Below are 21,202 nucleotides of genomic sequence, written 5' to 3' on the forward strand. Positions count from 1 at the left end.
TGCATAATTTTTGAAGATGATCCCTTCTTTTCCAAGTTCTACTATGGGAGAGGTACTCAATTTTTCCGCAAGAAAAATCAGACTGACTTTGAAAGAGCAGCAGGATTAGCAGACACTTTGAAATATTACATTAATCCAGCTTGGGTTGAAAATATCCAAAGGACTGACTCATGAAATTTCAGGTAATTGAACTTCTGGACTCAAACAGACATGAGAAGAAAAAGTTATGTTCCTTCAAACTGTTTCAGCTCAGATGATTTTTTTCTTTTTAGTTCAAAACCTGACAAAGTTTTGCTTGATGAGAAGAAGAGATCCCCTTCCCCACACTGAAAGTTAATACTATAATGATAATAGGAGGGCTTATGACTGAATCTGTATCAAGATATACCAATTTTGCTTGCTTTTAGTGGCAAGCAGGTTTAGGAGGTTAGAGAAAAGGGTGATGTTTTGATACTGTGGTGAAACTGACAGAAGGGATGTCCTAAGTCTGGGGAGACCAACATGAAGCCACCTTTATTGCCCTAAAATTTCTCTGTCTTTGAACGAGTGGGCTAAAGAGGTGGGGCCTGGTGCTGTGGAAAGAAAAAAAAAAACTTGGCCGGGAATAGTGGTCCATGCCTGTAATCCCAGCTACTCAGGAGGCTGAGGCAGGAGAACTGCTTAAACTTGGAAGGCAGAGGTTGCAGTGAGCTGAAATTGTACCACTGCACTCCAGCCTGGGTGAGAGAGCGAGACTCTGTCTCAAAAAAAAAAGAAAAGAAAAATATAACTTAGAATCAAGAAGACATTAAATATGGAAGCCGCTTTAGGAAGATAACTAGAGATATTTTAATGGTGGTGGCACTTTCATTGTACCACAAATGACTTCTCCGCAACCATTCAGGGGAGACTCTTTTCCTACGAGTGTTAGCAGATGAAGGGTGGAAACTCAGGTGCTTGGCAAGGTCAGAAAGTTAATGTCAATGAGTGGGGAGGCTTGGGTATAAGAAACAGCTGTATAAAGACACAAATACAAACCAGAAATCACTTTTAGTTGAATATAAGGCAAAGAACAGCACAACTGCGATGACGGAAGGCAAATGGTACTTGTTGCTGGGACACATGGGATGCGTGGCCTGTGGGCATCTAGAGATGAGGCCTGTCCATCAGGAGGTCATCCTCATCATCTGCAGTGTTGCCCTGTTTGACTCAAAGGTCATGGCTGTCCCAAATGCAGACACTTGGTAAAAATCCTTGATATTTGAATGGCAGCTTCTATGAGCTAAAGGCCGTCTAACAGATACCCTGGCCATATGGGACCTGCCGGCCATCATCTTTTGCAGCCTCTCTGTTAGTGCATGCTTGCCCTTGGAACAAAGCCTGTGGCTGGCGTTTAACTATTACAGGAGAAACTAGTGTGGCTGACATGTCTGTGTTCTGAACAGGAGTGTGGCACTATAGACAAACTTTCAAGGTCAAATTGATTATCCTCTAGCTTAGCAAAGCAGCAGCTCCCTAATTACGTCAGGAGGCAGGATTATCTCTGATCATTTGAGCTGGGACTTTGGATAAAACATCAAAAGCAATATTTAAATAACACACAGCCATGATTAAGGATTCATTGCATTTTCTCTTACTATAAAACCAAAATTGTGGTGGCCCATTTTGCTCCATTACTAGAAGGGTTTCCCAGGCTGTTTTAACTCATGCATAGGGTAACCGTCTCCCTTATTACAAAATGTCACTCTGGGAAAGAGGAAAGCTCTACTTTGTGGTACAGTGGTATGATGGCTTATGTTCGTGAAGGTCCTACAAAAATTCAGGAAAGTTGTTAATCCAAATGACGTAGAAATAGGAACTGGAATACCTAGTTCTGGGCTGGAGCTGCTTAACTCATGAAAGACAGTTGTACCCAGCTCTCCACAACTCAGTATCCAGTTATTTCACGTTGGTAGCTTGAAGTTAGCCATGATGGGAACATTTACCCTCTGGACATTGTCAAAAGTCACAAATCAAGCATTTCTTTCTTGGAGAGGTGGTCGTTAAACACTTACTAGGATACCCTCAGATACCCCTCGCTGCTAGAAGAATTCCCTCCTTCCCTGTATTTCTCCCTTGAAATCTGAGCCTGCCTTGCATTCTACTTAGACATTATATATAATATGATATATATTGTATATATCTTGCATGCTACTCTAGAAATAAAAAGCAGAAGAAAAGTTACATATTAAATTACTTTCTTTCTAATTCCTATCTTCTCAAAAATTCTTGCCTTTTAAAAAGTTATCAAAGACAAGGAATTTTTTTAATCATCAGGATAGCTCAGTCTTGGGACATCTGAGTCCTGAGTAGTAACCAAAGAGAGTTTGAGGATGACAAATGATGGTAGTCCTTGAATTTCGAGTCCTTGAGAGCTCGAGGCCTACCCTCATTTGTGGTTCTTCACACTGCACAGCTGTTTATTTGTTTAACATATAAGGGTACACAGGTAAAATCAGCTAAACGGGAGGTGTCTAGAACAGCGCTTTCTCCGTGACCTTACTCACCCCTCGCTGAGGACTCAGTTCTGCTCTCCGTTTTGCTGTTTTTATTAGATCTGCGGTCCCCAACCTTTTTGGCAGCAGGGACTGGTTTCATGGAAGACAGTTTTTCCATGGACCAGGGACCATGGGGGAGGGATGATTTGGGGTGATTCAAGCACATTACATTCATTGTACACCTTATTTCTATTATTATTATTACTTTATAATGTATAATGAAATAGTTATAGCGCTCACCATAGTGTAGAGTCAGTGGGAGCCCTGGGCTTGTTTTCCTGCTACTAGGCAGTCCCCTCTGGGGTGCTGGGAGACAGTGACAGGTCATCAGGCATTAGGTTCTCAGAAGGAGGGTGCAGCTTAGATCCTGCACATGTGCAGTTCACGATAGGGTTTGTGCTTCGGTGAGACTCTAATGCTATTGCTGGTCTCACAGGAGGCGGAGCTCAGATGGTCATGCAGGTGCTGGGGAGCAGCTGTATATACGGACGAAGCTTCGCTCACCAGCCTGCCACTCATCTCTTGCTGTGTAGCCTGGTTCCTAACAGGCTGCAGAGGGATACCCATCCGTGGCCTGGAGATTGGGGCATCCCTGTATTAGATTACTAACTCCATCCTTAAACTTTTAAAATTGTGCTTTTAAAGAAGGTGTTAGCTTGTCAGTCTTTCCTATTATGGTCTGTGTTTCTTAAAGATAGGGAACTAGCCTTACTAATTTTCGCATATTGTCTTGGCACTGACACACAGTAGGTACTCAGTAGATGCTACTCGCATCAGTGAATGAGTCCTTAAGAATACGAATTAAGTCCTTAAGAATATGAATACAAATTGGCATTCATTGAGCAATTGTTTAAATTTCTTCTAATTTAGGATGGTCAAATGTTTGTATGAACGTTCAGGGAAACATCTTAACTGTCTGTTAGGCAGTTAGATTTTAAAGAAAAGATGCATATTCATACACTGCAACTCAGGGGAAGATACATGGCATTCTGCTTAACACAATCAATTCCTTGCCTTCCACACCAATTTGTGCTTGATTTGTTTCTTTTCTTCTAGAACTTTTCAGAGTGAGAAACTTTAGCAGAAAAAAAAACAGCTTAACGAGATAGACATTTTAGTTCAATAGAAGAATTTTTCTGGTGTGAAAAAGTAAATTACAAAAAGGACTTTGCTTCTGAAAGATAATTAATAAAAACCTTCTCATGTGATGACAAATCTGACATCTTGTCTAAAGTCTGGCTGAGAAGAAAGTGTTGAGAGTTGCACAGTTGGAATAAAATGTTCCACTTCACAGCGAGGCCAAGTAGGATCTGATAATTATTTCTAGGCAAGAAAAGTTCATTGTCTAATTGTTCAATTGACACAACACTAGGTCTGGATATGTGACTATTCACTATCAATGAGGTCTTTGTTTAGGCTTTCCTGATTTCACAGGTAAATATTGCCAGGAATGTGGGTGATCATGGAATGACTCCCTCATGGATATTTTGTACTATAGCTGTATTTATAGAACTTACCCTTCCCTCCTATAGGCTTTTCATGGGCTGTAATAGGCTGAGTAATGGTCCCCTAACAAGTCCACATCCTAATTTTCAGAATGTGTGAAGGTTACCTGTATTACTCAGATGAGCATGATGTAATCACAAGCTTATGCAAGGGAAGTAGGAGGAGCCAGAGTTAAAAACAGAAGACAATGTGATGGAAGAAGAGAGACAGTGAGAAACAGATGAGAAGATGCCATGCTGCGGGCTTGAAAGAGGAAGGAGGCTGTGAACTAAAGGATGTAGATGGCCTAGCTGGAGAAAACAGATTCTCCTGAAAGTGTTCAGCCCTGTAGCTTCTGACTTTAGAACTGTAAGGTGATAAAGTATTTTTAAGTCCCTCTGATAGCATTACTTTGTTACAGCAGTGACGTGAAATTGATATATGGGGGCATGTTTTCCTGAAATCAGAGCCTGAGATGAGAACCAGGTACAGTAGTTTTCTTTGGGAGGTGATCTGATCCATGAAGCAGGAGTAGGGAAAGATGAAGAGACAGGAGAGGAGAAAGAACCAGTGTATTAAGCAATCCTTGAGAACACTGCCATAAACAGCCAGGGGTCACTCCACAAGGACCTGACGTACAGGGAATGACTCTCAGACATGTCTGTCTGCAAGAAGGCAGGTGGGAGCATTCAGCCAGCTGTCCTTTCCGATGCATTGAGGGCTGTCCGAAGGAGCATTAACTCCCCTCCTTTCCTAGCTCTGCTTTTCCTCACATGAACCAAGCTCCTGCAGTGTAGGAGAAAGTGCCAACGCAGAATGCAGAGACTGAGGGCACCGTAAGGGGCAAGCCTGACTTCTTGGGAAACTTACTGCAGCAGTGACTGAGATCAGAGGTTGGCAGAGGTATTGGCCGCAGCCACCAGCCGCATCCTCCATTGGGCTGAACCCTCAAATTCCAGACCTATTCATTTACTAAGTTTCCCATCTGTTGTCTCTGTGGATTCAGGGTCTTTTGGTGTGGACCAAACAAGTGTCCCAGTGCCTGGCACATGGTAGGCATTCATTATTTTCTGAATCGAACTCCCTGGGATTACTAAGGCCCACCCAAGAGTACGTCATATAGGGGCTCCTTTGTTTGACTTAAGGAAAGTAGGTCTTATTTGGCATTTGACTTCACTAATTTAATTACAAAAAAATTCATAAGTGTATGCAAATACCACAAACCCTGACCAGGCACATCCTCTGGTTTCTACTGAGGGCCAGCCAGCAAGCCAAGCGTTCCCAGTGCACTAACAAATTCTTACAGAACTGTATTTTTCTTTTCTTTTCTTTTTTTTTTTTGAGACAGAGTCTCGTTCTGCCGTGCAGGATGGAGTGTAGTGGTGTGATCTCGGCTCTCTGGAACCTCCTCCTCCCAGGTTCTTGCATTTTTCCTGCCTCAGTCTCCCAAGTAGCTGGAACTACAGGTGCACGCTGCCACGCCTGGATAATTTTTTGTATTTTAGTAGAGATAGGGTTTCACCGTGTTGCCCAGGCTGGTCTCGACCTCCTGAGCTCAGGCAATCCACCCACTTCATCCTCCCAAAGTGCTGGGAATACAGGTGTGAGCCACCATGCCCGGCCTGTTGCTTTTTTCAGATGAAGTCTTGCTCTATCACCAGGCTAGAGTTCAGTGCTGTGATCTTGGCTCACTGCAACCTTTGCCTCCTAGGTTGAAGTGATTCTCCTGCCTCAGCCTCCTTGCTAATTTTTTGCATGCCCTGTTAATTTTTTGTTTTTACTAGAGACAGGGTTTTACCATGTTGACCAGGATGGTCTTGATTTGTTGACTTCATGATCTGCCCACCTCTGCCTCCCAAAGTGCTGGGATTACAGGTGTGCGCCACCACCCTCGGCCACAAAACTGTATTTTTCCTTTTAGGTTTTCCAAGTGAGCCCAGTTTCTTAATCCTCGAATCTTTTTTTTTTTTTTTTTGAGATGGAGTTTTGCTCTTGTTACCCAGGCTGGAGTACAATGGCGCGATCTCGGCTCACTGCAACCTCCATCTCCTGGGTTCAAGGAATTCTCCTGCCTCAGCCTCCTGAGTAGCTGGGACTACAGGCGTGCACCACCATGCTCAGCTAATTTTTGTATTTTTAGTAGCGACGGGGTTTCACCATGTTGACCAGGATGGTCTCAATCTCTTGACCTCATGATCCACCCGTCTCGGCCTCCCAAAGTGCTGGGATTATAGGCGTGAGCCATTGCGCCCGGCCCCTTAATCCTGGAATCTTAATGGTAAAGAATTAATTCCATGTAGACAAAAATCGTGATTTCATTGAGTGAAGTGTTCTTGGCTCTGTTTTATCCAAACTGAAGGAGGGCATGCATCAGTCCTATTTTGAGACAAAACACCTTCAAATAATGTGGAAAACAACCCAGAGATTATTTCTGCCAAATGGCTCCATGTTTCCTGAACTGGCATGCTATGGTGTTTGAACTGACCAAAGTTCTGCACGGAACATTCGTTCTTATATGTTGGCACTTGAAAAGTTTCAATCATCTTTCTAATATGTCCTTGTCTGTGACATAGTCCTAGTCCTTATTTTCATCCCAAAAACATGTTTTTCCTTTTTTTTATTTCCACAATACTTTATACATACCTTCTATATTAGTATAACTATAATATTAATATATACTTAATATAATGAATATATATCAGATATCAATATAAATAATAAACACATAACATCTACTGTGAGCCAGTTTCTCTTCTGAAACATTTGATTTGTGTTAACTCATTGACTCCTACAACCAATGGGAGTAGACACAATTATTAGTTTTGTTTTGCAAACGAGGAAGCTAAGGCATAGAGAAGTTAAGTGATTGCTCAGGGTCACATAGAAACTAACTGGAAATGTTGGGATTTGGACCCAGTCAGTCTAGCTCGGGAATCTGTACTCTGAACTACTTTCTAACTGATTCCCAATGTATAGGCACATACGTTATAGTTTATTATGTGTCCATGTGTCTGCCTTTCCTTCTAGATAATAAGTTTTTAATGGTTTTATTCATTTTTCCATCTCTAGTATCTAGGCCAGAGCCCAGCAGATAACAGAAATGTTAAATGTTAACTAAGAAAATCAATTGTAAAATGAACCTAATGCTGTCATCATGGATGATCAAAATGTCCCATAACTTGAAAGAGACAATTACTAAAACAACAGCAAAATAAAATAAAGTAAAATAAAATGTGAGAGACATTGCCTATTTATGTTCAGGAGAGGAGCACTTAGGACAGCCATTGCCACATGCTGACTCCGATAGCCTTGTCAAAGCATTCCAAAGCCATGACCCTCCCTCATTCTCCCTACCTTTCCTGCCCTCTCTCAAATTCCTCTGCTACTCCTTTCTTTGTAACTCCTGTTTTGCCCTCTTCATTGGTTTTCCGAAATTATATTTACATGTTAAAATACCAAGTAAAAGAAACCCATGTTTTCCGAGTGTCTCTTGTGGGGCCAGGCTGAAGTAGACTGCATCAGTTCCCAATGGCTGGTGTAACAAATGACCACAAATTTAGCAACTTAAATACAGTTCTGAATGTCAGAAGTTCACAGCGGGCTTCACTGGACTAAAATCAAGGTGTTGGCAGTGATGCATTCCTTTCTGGAGTCTCTTGGGAAGAATCCCCTTTCTGCCATCTCTGGTTTCTAGACGCCACCCACATTCCTTGGCTTGGGACCCCTTCTTCCATCTTCAAAGTCAGCTATGGGAGGTTAAGTTCATCTCACACCACATCACTCTGCCCTCACCATCATCATCATGTTTTTTTCCGTTTCTTTCATTTTCAAAGACACTTGTGATAATGTTGGGTCTATGTGATTATGTAATCCAGAATAAGCATGCTATTTTAATGTTAGCTGATTGCCCACCTTAATTACCCTTTGCCATGTAATCTAGCATATTCACAGGCTCTCGGGAATAGGATGAGGACATCTTTAGGGGACTATTGTCTGTTCTGTTTGCATTATCTCATTGAAGCCTCCCAGCGACAGTTTCTCTACCAAAGAGCATGTGAAGGCCATTCACTCTGAATTAATTTGCCAAAAGCCAGAGAAATGACCACACAGCCGGAGTTCAGACTTAGGTTAGTTTTAGCCTTTTGCCCCATGCTTTTCCTTGTTATATTGTTTCCTTGTTTTATTGTACTTCACTTTTTTCTGTACTTCACAGATATTTTATGTTTTACAAATTGAAGATTTGTGGTGTTTCAGTCAAAATAAAAATGTAGAGATGAATCTCTAAATTTAGCGTTTTATTTGGGAAGAAAGACTTGCAGTTTGGGGCATTTATGCAGATTAGATGGTCTTTGGTATGTTCAAAGAACAAAGAAAGTTGGAGGTTTTGTAACGATGAGAAATGTTATGTGTTGCTCTTTGAGAAAGTTCGTTGGCACCAGTAAGGTTCTGGGAAGCTGGCAAGCTTCAGGTGGTGAGCGACATCAGTGAGAAAATTAGTCCTGGAGTTGCAGCAAATTGTCTTGAAGCTACAGATAAAACTGGTTTCAGGTTATAGCAGCCAGGCTTGCAGAGAATTACATTCTTCGAGCAATGCTTTGTGTCTCTAGTGTGTTTTTTCCCTGGCTTCTTAACTTTATTTTAGTTGGGTATAACAAGAATGACCCAATTTGTAGGATCAACTTTCGCCTTGACAGCTCTGCATTGAACAAGTTTATTGGTGCTGTTTTTCCAGCAGTATGTGCTCGCTTTGTGTCTCTGTCTCACGTTTTGGTAATTCTTCCAGTTTCTTTATTTTTTTCATTATTACTTTATCTGTTTTGGTGATCTCTGATCAGTGATCTTTGATGTTTCTATTGTGATTTTTTTGGGGGGCAGCATCACAAACTGTGCCCATATTAAGATGGCAAACTTAACTGATAAGTGTGTGCTCTGATTGTTCCACCAACTGGCCCTTTACCCATCTGTGTCCTTCTCTTTCAACCTCCCTGTTCCCTGAAACACAGCAAGAGTCAAGTTACGCCAATGAATAAGCCTACAATAAAGCACTTTCTTTGCCTCTAAGTGTTCAACAGAAAGGAGGAATTGCACGTCTCTCATTTTAAATTAAACCTAGAAATGATTAAGTTAAATGAGGAAGGCATGTCAAAAGCTGAGACAGGCTGTAAGTTAGGTTTCTTGTGCCAGTTAGTAAAGTTGTGAATGCAAAGGAAAAGTTCCTGAAGGAAATTAAAAGTGCTACTCCACTGAACACATGAGTGATAAGAAAGTAAGACAGCCTTATTGCTGACATGGAGAAAGTTTTAGTGGACTGAATAGATGATCAAACCAGCCACAACATTCCCTTAAGCCAAAGCCTAATCCCAAGCAAAGCCTTAACTCCTTTTAATTCTCGGAAGACTGAGAGAGGTGTGGAAACTACAGAAGAAAAGCTGGAAGTTAGCAGAGTTTGGTGCATGATGTTTAGGGAAAGAAACCGTAGAAGTGTGAGGTGAAGGCTGGGCGCATTTGCTCACACCTGTAACCCCAGAATTTTGGGAGGTCGAGGTGGGTGGATCATGAGGTCAGGAGACAAAGACCATCCTGGCCAACATGGTGAAACCCGTCTCTACTAAAAATACAAAAACTATCTAGGCATGGTGGTGCGTGCCTGTAATTCCAGCTACTCAGGAGACTAAGGCAGGAGAATCACTTGCACCCAGGGAGTTGTTGCAGTGAGCCAAGATGGTGCCACTGTACTCCAGCTTGGTGACACAGCGAGACTTCATCTCAAAAAAAAAAAAAAAAAGAAAAAAGTGTGAGATGAAGCAGCAAGTGCCGATATAGAAACTGCAGCAAGTCATCCTGAAGATCTAGCTAAGATCATTGATGAAGGTGGATACCTTAAAAAACAAATTTTCTATGTAGTTGAAACATTCTTATATTGGATGAAGATCCCATCTAGGACTTTCGTAGTTAGAGTGAAGAAGTAAAGGACAAGCACACTCTTTTGTTTGGGACTAATGCATCTGGTGACCTGAAGGTGAAGCCAATGCTCATTCACCATTGCAAGCATCCTAGGGCCCTTAAGAATTATGCTAAATCTACTCTGCCTATGCTCTACAAATGGCACAATGAAGCCTAAATGACAGCACATCTGTTTACAACATGGTTTAGTCAATATTTGAAGCCCACTGTTGAGAGTTACTGCTCATTGATGATGCACCTGGTCATCCAAGAGTTTTGATGGAGATGTATAAGGAGATTAAGGTTGTTTTCACGCCTGCTAATATAACATCCATTTTGCAGCCCATGAATCAAGAAGAAATATTGACTTTCAAGTCTTATTATTAAAGAAATACATTTTGTAAGGCTACAACTGCTAAAGATAGTGATTCCTCTGATGGATCAGGGCAAAATGAATAGAAAACCTGCTGAAAAGGATTCACCATTCTAGATGCCACTAAGAATATTTGTGACTCATGGGAAGAGGTTAAAATATCAAAAATAACTGGAGTTTAGAAGAAGCTGATTGCAGTCCTCATGGATGACTTTGAGGGGTTCAAGACTTCAGTAGTGGAAGAAACTGCAGATGTGGTCAGAACTGCAAGAGAACTAGAATTAGAAGTGGAGCTTGAATATGTGACTGAATTGCTGCAAGCTCATGATAAAATGTGAAAGGATGAGGAGTTGCTTCTTATGGATGGGCAAGGAAAGTGGTTTCTTGAGATGGAATCTAATCCTGGTGAAGATGCTGTGAGCATTGTTGAAATGACAATAAAAGATTTAGAATTGTACCTAAACTAAGTTGATAAAGCAGTGACAGGCCTTGAGAAGACTTATTTCAATTTCGAAAAAAGTTCTCCTCTGGATTAAATACTACTTAGTAGCATTACATGCTACAGAGAAATTTTCACAAATGGAAAAGTCAATAGATGGGGCAAACTTCATTGTTTTCTTATTTTAAGAAATTGCCATAGCTTCCCAAGTCTTCATAACCACCACCTTGATCAGTCAGCAGCCATCAAAAAGGAGGCAAGACCCTCACCAGTAAAAAGATGGCCACTTGCTGAAGGCTCAGATGATCATTAGCATTTTTTAGTAATAAAGTATTTTTAAATTAAGGTATGTACATTGTTTTTAGAAATAATGCTATTGCATACTTAATAGACTGCATTATAGTGTAAACACAACTTTTATACACACTGGGAAGCTAAAAAGTTCATGTGACTCACTTTATTGTCATGTGTTTTATTGCTGGGGTCTGGAACTGAACCTGCACTGTCTCTCAGAGATGCCTGTACGTGCAGCTTCCCTATTTATAGTTTGAGGAGAATATGTTGGGTACCATCCTTTAGAAATAACGTCTTGGATGTTGGTTTCAAATTACGTATGAAAGCAACAATACCACCTACCAAACTAAAAGTAGTCACTCCTTTTACCTCCCCAAGAACTACAAACTCATATGTAAGTGTCTCTGACCTTAATGACCAAGAAGGTGTCAGGTGTTCTGTGTTCCTGGGGCTGTAAACCCCAGAAACATTTTAAGGAGATCAGACTCAGCAGGATTGTGGGTGAAGTGAGTTTATACAGGCAGTGAGTACATGCACATGTGTGTACGTGTGTGTGTGCGTGTGTATGTGTGCATGCACATGTCCCGGAATGCTACATTGCTCCATACCTTTCCTGTAGGCCGTGTGCCTTTATAAAGCCTTCCAGGACTCTGAACTCAATCAATGAATCAATCAAAATACATTGCTATGGTATGTTTGCATCCTGCAAGTCAGAGGCAGTATCCTTTCTTCCCCACAAATCTAAGACCCTCCCAACTGGTGTCAGTACACTGACTTTAACAAGAGTAAACCAGAGGTGTTTTGTGGCAGGGAAAAAGTAACTGTCCATCCACACTAATGGCAAAAAAGCATAAAGAGTTGAAGAAAGGAAAACAACAAAGATCCCAGAGACACAAGGGTGTTTGTTTGGAAAATCCTTTTTGGAGCTGACTTAAGACGGGATACAACCTGAGAGTGTTCCCAGCCTGATGAGATAATTACTTGTGGCAGGAAGTTTCTCTCTTTATTTGTGGCTGCTTTGGAGACAGTTGTGTCATATTTTTCTTCAGTCCTGATATTTCTTACTGACCTCTGAGACATATCTGTGATGTCAGTGGTATCAAAGACTTTTCTGCCCTTGTTCCATCGATGTGTAATGTACAGTCACCTGCTGTAACAATGCCAAATCTCAGTGACTTTGCCCAGGGTTGCATGGATGTGTCTTGAGGGGTAGCTGTCCTGAGTAACTGTCTTCTGTGCATTGATTGATTTCTGGGCTCTTTCTGTTGGATGACTTTGCCACCTCGGGAATCCTTAATTCCACCTCGGGAGAAGAGAATCTATCACACAGGACATTCAGAGGGCATGTCTAGAAGAAGTGTGAACCCTTCCACCCTTATTCTGTTGGCCGGTGCTTAATCCCACAGCTAAAATTGTTGTAATGGAGCCAGTAGCACCAGGTATAGCTCCTTTTGTGACAAGTAGCCAGAGACTAATCTCAATGACAGTTCTTATAGCTCAGAGAGCTATTTGCAAAGTCTAAAGCAAAGTTTTCCAACTCAAATGTGTAGATGTCCAGGCTAGTGTTTACCTGAATTGAGTGAGCAGGAACAGTAACGGAGTGGTGCTGAGAAGGAAAGCTTGGAGAGGTGCACTCTACATAACATGATAATTTAAGTTGATGACAGACTTCTCTGGCTAAACTAACCACATCTGCTGGCCACATCCATCCCATATGCTGCCATTTGGCAACTCACAGTCTGAGAGAGAAAAAGAAAAAATCCTTCCTTTGGAAGCAAACTCCAAAGTTGGCTATATTCTTAAATCAGTACCTGTTAGGATAAACATAAACCCTTTCTTGTTGAGATAGAAAGTTCTGTACCGCAGCAAATAAATGGAAGCTGAAAAGAGAACCAGGTATGAAGAATGTGACTTAAGAATTTGCTTTCTGTGCATAAATTTAGGTCAGTGGCTCTTGCATGGAAGACAGATCTCTGAGCTCAGAGATCTGTCTCTTTAAAGGATGCTTGGTGTTCTACAAAGGTAACACAACAGGCACATTTTCTTTGTCCAGTCTATCACTGATGGGCATTTGGGTTGGTTCCAGGTCTTTGGTATTGTACATAGGGCTGCAATGAACATACATGTGCATGTATCTTTATAGTAGAATGATTTATAGTTCTTTGGGTATATACCCAGTAATGGGATTGCAGGATCAAATGGAATTTCTATTTCTAGATCCTTGAGAAATCGCCACACTGTCTTCCACAATGGTTGAACTAATATACACTCCCACCAACTGTGTAAGAGTGTTCCTATTTCTCCACATCCTCTCCAGCATCTGTTGTCTCCAGATTTTGTAATGATTGCCATTCTAACTGGTGTGAGATGGTATCTCAGTGTGGTTTTGATTTGCATTTCTCTAATGACCAGTGATAATTCTTAACCGTCTTTGAGATCCCAGTAGAAATGTCTCTTTTGTGGTTTTGCTTTCCTTGATGCCCTAGATGAAGTTAGAATTCCCTATACCCCAACTTTTACATGCTCCCAAAGAGATCTGTATTTTCCTTTTAAGTTAAATTCTAATCTTGGTGAATCACTTAAATTATGATTTGTTAATGCCTCTCTTCTTTTTGAGACCATAATTATATTTAACAATTGTCGACTACTTATTCTGTGTAGCACTTTTGTCATTGCTTTGGATGTGTAGCAACTTCCTCACTGAATCCCAGGAGTCTAGTAGATGTTTGTGAATAAGTGAATGAGTGATGCATGAGGAGTGAGTGAATGAATGAGTGATTTGACTAGTTCTTACCTCACTAAGTCACCCCTGGCCTAGGAGTATACTGTGTACCTTTATGTTATAAATCATTTAACTTTAATTTTGTCTAGTAGGTGAAGTGTCCCAAGAATTTGTAAAGATAAAACTGTGCCTTTGGAAGTTCTCCTACCACTCCCCATTTCCCTAAGAATCAGCAACTGAAAAAGATAGATTTATTTGTTTATTTTTTGTAACTCTAGAGGAATCCTGGATAGGCCTTGCCAAGTAATCTCAGAGACTGAGCCACAGATAGACAAAGATGGAGAACACAGGTCATCCACGGAGTACTGTTTCTCACCACTAACTGTGCTTTCTCTCAGTCCTGACTTTTTATGCTCAGGATTCCAGGAGAAATTTCACCTTCTTTACTTCCTATGGGATATCCAGTTTCCTGGTCTGGGAGCTGAGAGCAGAATTAGCCAGTTAGAAGGTTAACGCATAATTGTAGGCACTGGGTGTTTGGAGGTGACCCTTGACCATTTGCTATTTAACTGAATTAATGTTGGCCAGTTATAGATTTTCTGCTTGCAAAATCACCAGCAGATTTTTCTGACTCCTGGATCTGCATTCTGTGTATGTGCCACTTGGGATGCCAGCATTATGATTGCTTCCAGGGTGATCTAACCAGAGCCTGCTCTCAAGACAAGAGAATCCATGATTCACAAGCAGAACTGTACAGATGGCAGACTACAGCATTCTTTTCCCTTAGATTTGAGGGTGATGATGTTAGTCAGGGTGATGACTCCCCCACTTCAATTTCTCTGATGTTGCTCAGGCCAGCCACATGGTGAACCTCCTGAGATTGATTCTTGCTCTCCTTCTTTGGGGTTCAGTGCACTTCAGAGGGCTGGTATTTAGAGAGAAGCTCTGGTTCCACAGCTTGCAACCTTTTGACACTCCTTTGAGTGCTCTGGTAGGGATGATAATGAATTTTCTTCAACTCTCTGTGTGCAGTAGTTAGGACTTTGAGGTCTGATGTTGAAGTTTTGTTTTCTAAGAAACAGACACAGAGTCGAGGATTTGAATGCAACCAATTTGAGTGATGGCAGAGGTTGGTTTAAGAAAAATGCTAGCTGGGTGCAGTGGCTCACGCTTGTAATCTTGGCACTCTGGGAGGCCGAGGTGGGTGGATCGCTTGAGCTCAGGAGTTTGAGAGCAGCCTGGGTGACACAGTGAAACCTCCTCACTCCAAAAAAAATAGAAAAATTAGCTGGACATGGTGGCAAGTGCCTGTAGTTTCAGCTACTTGGGAGGCTAAGGTGGGAGGATTATTGCTTGAGCCCAGGAGTTTGAGGCTGCAGTGAGCCATGATTGCACTCCAGCCTGGGCAACACAGCAAGATCCAGTGTCAAAAAAATAAATAAATAAATCAAGTTAAAAAAATAGAAAAATACCGAGAGGAAATGAGGAAATAAGTCAAGGAAGAGATGGCAGGTAATGAATGTGAGTTATCAAGCCAGATACTCTGATAGACATTGGCCAGTCCCAGGTGGAAACTGGGATAAAAAATGCATACCTCCAAGTCATCTCACCAGAGGGGTGAGGGAGCTGGGGTATTTGCACACCATTCCCCATCAATTATTGGTTAAGGGCCACTCCCGGGATGTTAATTTCCAAATACTCTCTTCTGCCACCATGCTCAGATAAAATACCCTTCTACAAGTTTTAGAGGCATATCTCAGCCAAAAACAAACAAAAAAAGCAAAGTCTTGCACACCGACACAGCAGGTCTGAGGGGAATGGGCAGGGCTCTCTAAGAAAGTGCCTTTCAGGACACTTGAACCTAGATTCAGATATGGACTCCACCCATTCTAACTGTATGATCTTGGGCAAGCTTGTTAATCTTTCTAGAATTTCAGGTTCATCTTCTGTAAAATATAGCTTATAATGGTACATATTTCATAGCTTATGCATATGACGAGTTTAGCACAGTGATGGCCAAATAATAATGGCTCAAAAATGGTAGCTTTCATTTGTTAAGTGTCATGGAGCCTCTTCTCTGTCCCAGTGTGTGTGGTAGATGCTCAGTAGAAATGGTGGTTGGTGGTGGGGAGAGGTAATCCCTGCTTTTATGAGCTTATAGTCTTTGCCTGCTAAACCTTAAGACCGTTTCTTATTTCACTAAGTTACACCATGCCTTGGAGAGAATCACATATGTTCCATACAGTATTTTCCAAATCATATAACCTAATTTTTTGACCATTAGATGAAGTGTCTCAAGCATCTGCAAAGACAAAACTGCACCTTTGAAAGCAATTGTACGTTTTAAGTTTCCTAGAAGCCAAATGTACAAAAGGAATAAGAAACTGGTAGAATTAATTTTAATAACGTATGGTTAGCTCCATATGTAAAATATTGTCATTTCAACATGTAATTAATATAAAATTATTAACCATTTTACATTCTTTTCCTTATTTAGACATCGAAATCCAATTTGCATTTTATACTTACAACATGTCAATGTCAGACCTACAACTTTTAAAGTACTCAGTAGCCACTGGTGGCTCATGGCCGCCATATTGGGCCACAGTGAAGGTTTAAAAGACCCTGGATTCCTTTTAGAAGTAAATTCCAACAGAATAGTTTCATTTTCTCTGTTCTCCTCTTCATAGATGACAATGCTTCTTTGCTTGTATAAAAATGAAGTTGGTTTTAGCTTAGACATCATGGAAAATTGACAGTTTCTGTAATATAATTTCACACATGGAAACCACGGTGAGAATCGTAGCAGGTGTAAAAATCTGATGAAGTTATTTCTTTAACTGCAACTTAATGGAAACTGCAGCAGCTGTTCCCATTTGCGTGTTCTCCAAATCTCAATGCCAAAAAGAATTGTTGGCAGCCACTGGAAAAGTATCAACTTACCTCTTCATTTGGGAAATGAAATCAGAACCTCAGCTTATTTCTAAAAGTTGTAGATTTGGTGAAAGTTAGCAGGGCAAACACATAAGCCGCTATTAAAATATTGCTGGCTTTGGTTTTCTCAGGTGCTGCTGCTAACATCTGCAGAAGATTTGGACTGCACTCCTGGATTTCAGCAGAAAGTGTTCCACATCAATCAGCCAGCTGAATTCATTGAGGACCAGTCAATTCTAAACTGTAAGCAATGACACTCAAAGATGCTTTTAAACTATTCTCATATTTGATGTGGTATTTCCTAAACTAAGCGTTTTCTGATTATTTTTCTTATGTCACTGCTTGACCCAGGTGGAAGTTCTTGAATTAGGGCCTGGCCAATTTAGAGGTTTTAATAGGGTGATATACATCTCTTTTTAGTATTTTATCATCAGTAAGTATTTCCAGACTGTTCCCAGAAAAGGGTGCTGTCAGCCTCCAATGAGAGTTCTACATTGTGCAAAGGAAATGAAATTCATTTCCCCTGGGCAGACCCCCAGGAGCAAAATCATTGCCTTCTTGCCGATTGCCATTCTACCTATAGTTTCTCATACATAGCATTAGATCAAAATAATGGTAAGAGCATGACATCGGCTTCTGTGGATTTTTAGACATAAGAATCAAAAACTCTTATTCTTAAGACGAGTAAGATGGTCTTTAGAAAGATTCTAAACCTTCACTAGTTATTCTATGGATTAAACTCAAATCCTCTCAAATTCCAATTGATTTATCTAAAATATGCATCCCTCATATCTGTGGTTATGATCTCTTTCTATTTTTAATGTCAATATTATATTATTTTGTCTTTAAGAAGTGTTTGGGTACATTGCTAAATGCATAACAAGTACAGTTTTAGCAGAATAGAATTTAAATTTGATGGCACACAAATAGCCATTTAATTGTGGGCTCTTGAGTGCCTTGCTTACTGATTGGAAATGAAGAATATGGAAACAATTGATCTAAACTGATCAGATGCAGCCGGACATGATGGCTAATGCCTGTAATCCCAGCACTTTGGAAGGCCAGGGAAGATAGATGGCTTGAGGTCAGGAGTTCGAGACCAGTCTGGGCAACCTGGTGAAACCCTGTCTCTACTAAATATACAAAACTTAGCTGGGCATGGTGGCACATACCTATAATCCCAGCTATTCGGGAGACTCAGGTAGGAGAATCACTTGAACCTGGGAGGTGGAGGATGCAGTGAGCTGAGATCGTACCACTGCACTCTAGCCTGGGTGACAGAGTGAGATAGTCTCAAAAAAAAAAGAATAAAATAACATAAACTGATCAGATTCTCCAAGGTCTTTTCAAGGAAGGTGATTCCACATTGGCCCTTATTGTCTCAGGTTTGCCTTCCACACTAGCTAATTTCCGTTAGTCTTATACTATGTGGCTGGGAAGTTTAAAGGAAAGAAATGAAGAAATAAAATAGCACACTTGACTGGATCATTCGGTGAGGCTGGGACACACTCTAAGAGTCAAAAGGAACGCAATAATGAAGATGCACTGTTGAGCATCAAGGGAGCTGTCCAAGGTGAAGCCCATGCACCTCCTGATAAAATGACGCCAATGAAATCATTTCAATAATTAGAGTCTGTAATGACAAGGTGCAGGGCTGGCACAATAAGTGAATTCCAATATGTGATTTCCTGCTAATTTGATCTCTGAGTGTGACTCCTGGGTCAGGCCATCAGAAATCCTCATTTGTCTTTTCATTTTTGTATTTATCTGAATCAGTATATTTCAAATAGAACTTGATTTGTGAGAACCACTTTTCTGGCTCTCCTCTCCTCTCTTCCTCTATCTTCCTTTTATTTTTTTTTTCCAAGTGATTATCCCAAATGGCATCTATGTTAACATGCTTGGAAATGCGAAGCCACCCTGAGTATGGAAATTAATAGAGTTGGTATGCAAAGTAGACCTATAAATGTGATTGCTTCTGTAATCTTCACCATACCAAACAGCTATTAATTCACTGCTGAGAAGCTGGAAACAATCATACTTTGGGGGATCTTTTTTTAATTTAAAGTAGGCCATACTGTACCTTCCAGTATCACAGTTTGTGTGTGTGTGTGTGTGTGCGCGCGCGCGTGCATGTGTGCACGCTTTAATCCCCTAAGTAATTAAGTGGGTTATGGTTGTTGGTTCTGGGTAAGCTAGGAAATGCTAAATGGGACTAGGTTGATTATCAATGATAACACATTTTTAAAAAGTCAGTGATATGAGAATTGAGGACACTTAAATTTTTATGTTTGTGTATGAATTGTTGGGTCAGCAAAATTTGATTAGTCCCTCTCAGTGAAACCATATGTCCACATATATTACTAGAGTAACAGAGAATACAGAGCAGATCTGGTTAGGGACTGTCAAGTTCATCTCAAAGCAATGAATATATTATGAGTGTAGAGACTACAGGTAAGGTTAATTGTGGCTAAATGAGGAAGAAGTTTGTCATAGTCTTGAGAATCCCTATTGAAAATAACTTAGGAAAATCTGGATTTCCAGAAGTACAAGCAGTGCTTTGCTTTATTTCCACATGTTGAATGAATTTTTATACCTAACCAACCAATATTTTAAGCTAGTCTCTCTACCTCTCTCCCTCTCTTTCTCTCTCTCTCGATCTCTGTCTCTCTCATTCTCAGATTATTTCATGTATGTCTTATAATGCAAAACAAAACCCTTCTATCTCTGAAAAATGTGGTTAATTAAGAACCTAATTACTTGTATGTGCTATCGAATTGAAGACTCTCCTGGTACAAGGCTAAATCTGAATGAAAAATGAAAAGAACCAAACAGAACCAAAACATCTAAAATGCTTAGATTACCATTTCCTGGATCATTCCATACCAAAGATCCAAGAAATGGTTAGGGATATTTTAGTGTCATATGAATATAGGTCAATGTTGTACACAATAAGAAAACTAGTAGCATGTCAGTGCCCTGCTCATGACATTTGAACTTTATATTCCTTTATCTTTGCAATATTTAAGAGCTTTGGTTATGAATCATTGGGAACTTTTGGTTGCAGAGGGTGTAAGCATAGCATAATGAATCAATTTATGTCTATTCTCTTCACTCTTCTTTAAAGTTGTCTGAAAGTGCTGTCTCTTTGCCTGACAGACATAGTATATTTACCCCTACCCTGGACTTGTATTCATCCAGTTCTGTGTTCAGCTTTTAGCAGGTTATGGGGAATGTTTATTCTGTGGATGGCTTCCTGCTATCTTTGTTCAGACAGTAATATTTCCTTTCATCCTTTTTCATCTTCCTCCTCAATTTTCAATGACTTATCTTTTTCTACTTTAACTGTTACTAATGGTCACCTCCACTCCTTTTATTTCCCTAATATTTTATTCACTGTTATCTCTGATACATCTTTCTCTCAGTTGTTCTAAAGCCTTTTATTTCCTTCACATCTGAATCACTCTTTATTCTACTTTCCTTTCCACTAACTAAACTTGCTTTAGTCTTAAAAAAGCCATTTTTCAACAAGCTGCTGGGATCAAAACATAGCATTCAGCTATTTCTTCTCACGTAACCAGGGGGGCTCTTTGTTGCATCTTTCAGAGAATAATGCAAAGCCCCCAACTCGTGATAACTTGGGTAAAACTTTCTTGGCTTCATCTCAGTCTTGAAAGTTTATCTTGGAAAACGTGATTCTTCCCATTTTTCAATGAGAAGTACAAGAAAAAAGGAGAAGTCAGCTTAGAAGGCAACAACTCAGAAAGCAGGCATCCATTTAAGGTCTTTGAACTCAGAAAGGAATCTGTAAAAAGTTTATGGGAGGGGTTTTCTAGAGGCCAGGTGCACACAGCTCCCTCAAATTGCCCAGCATGGTAGCTCTTGCTTTTCCCCAAACATGACAATTGTGTGACTCTGGGAGCTGACATCTTGGTACCGCCAGAATTGGACAGCAACCTTGGTTACATCTTGACACCCGGAACAGAAGATCCCCAGTCTTAGAAGAATAGCTGTCTTGCACAACTGACCAGCCACCTAGCTGAGTTGGGAAGATGCCAAGTGATAAAACCTGACTGTCCTACATTCTACAAAATTATAAAACAGAATATTCTGCTTTGCTACCATCAGCTCAGACAGATATTTTTTTCCAGCAAATGGAGGAATATGTAGTCATTGAGCTCATTAGGAGAAACCATACCCTTGACCGCCAGCCTCTATTAGTAGGGGATGAGTCCAGCCTTTGGTGTCCAGAAAGGAGACCCCCATTGGCCACCTAGCCATTATTACAACTGTACTTTTTTTCACCCTTGTTCATTCTTTATGGGTCACTTCTCTTAGACCACCTACCCGCACACATAGACACATAGATAAACAGATAGAAATCACAGCAGCTAAGTTTACCTACAATACAACTTGCCTCACATGTTTAGTAAAGAACCTACATTAACCAGAGCAGGCTCAGCGAAGCCATAGGGTCAAACAACCCCAATGACTTA

The 21,202-nt window shown here is 40.6% G+C and overlaps 1 protein-coding gene across 2 annotated transcripts in view; it reads left to right on the top strand.

Annotated features, from left to right (window-relative positions):
- The window catches only part of CDH13 (cadherin 13), a 1,193,479-nt gene that overhangs the window by 214,851 nt on the left and 957,426 nt on the right, over positions 1 to 21,202 (top strand). For both annotated transcript variants that reach the window (XM_012466156.2, XM_012466155.2), the window contains exon 2: positions 16,838 to 16,949. In XM_012466156.2, the coding sequence (XP_012321579.1) occupies positions 16,838 to 16,949 (112 nt within the window). The remainder of the gene's footprint in view (positions 1 to 16,837; positions 16,950 to 21,202) is intronic.

This window comes from Aotus nancymaae, unplaced genomic scaffold (assembly GCF_030222135.1).
Source record: "Aotus nancymaae isolate 86718 unplaced genomic scaffold, 86718_ANA_hifiasm-v0.15.2.pri h1tg000030l, whole genome shotgun sequence".
NCBI lineage: Eukaryota > Metazoa > Chordata > Mammalia > Primates > Aotidae > Aotus > Aotus nancymaae.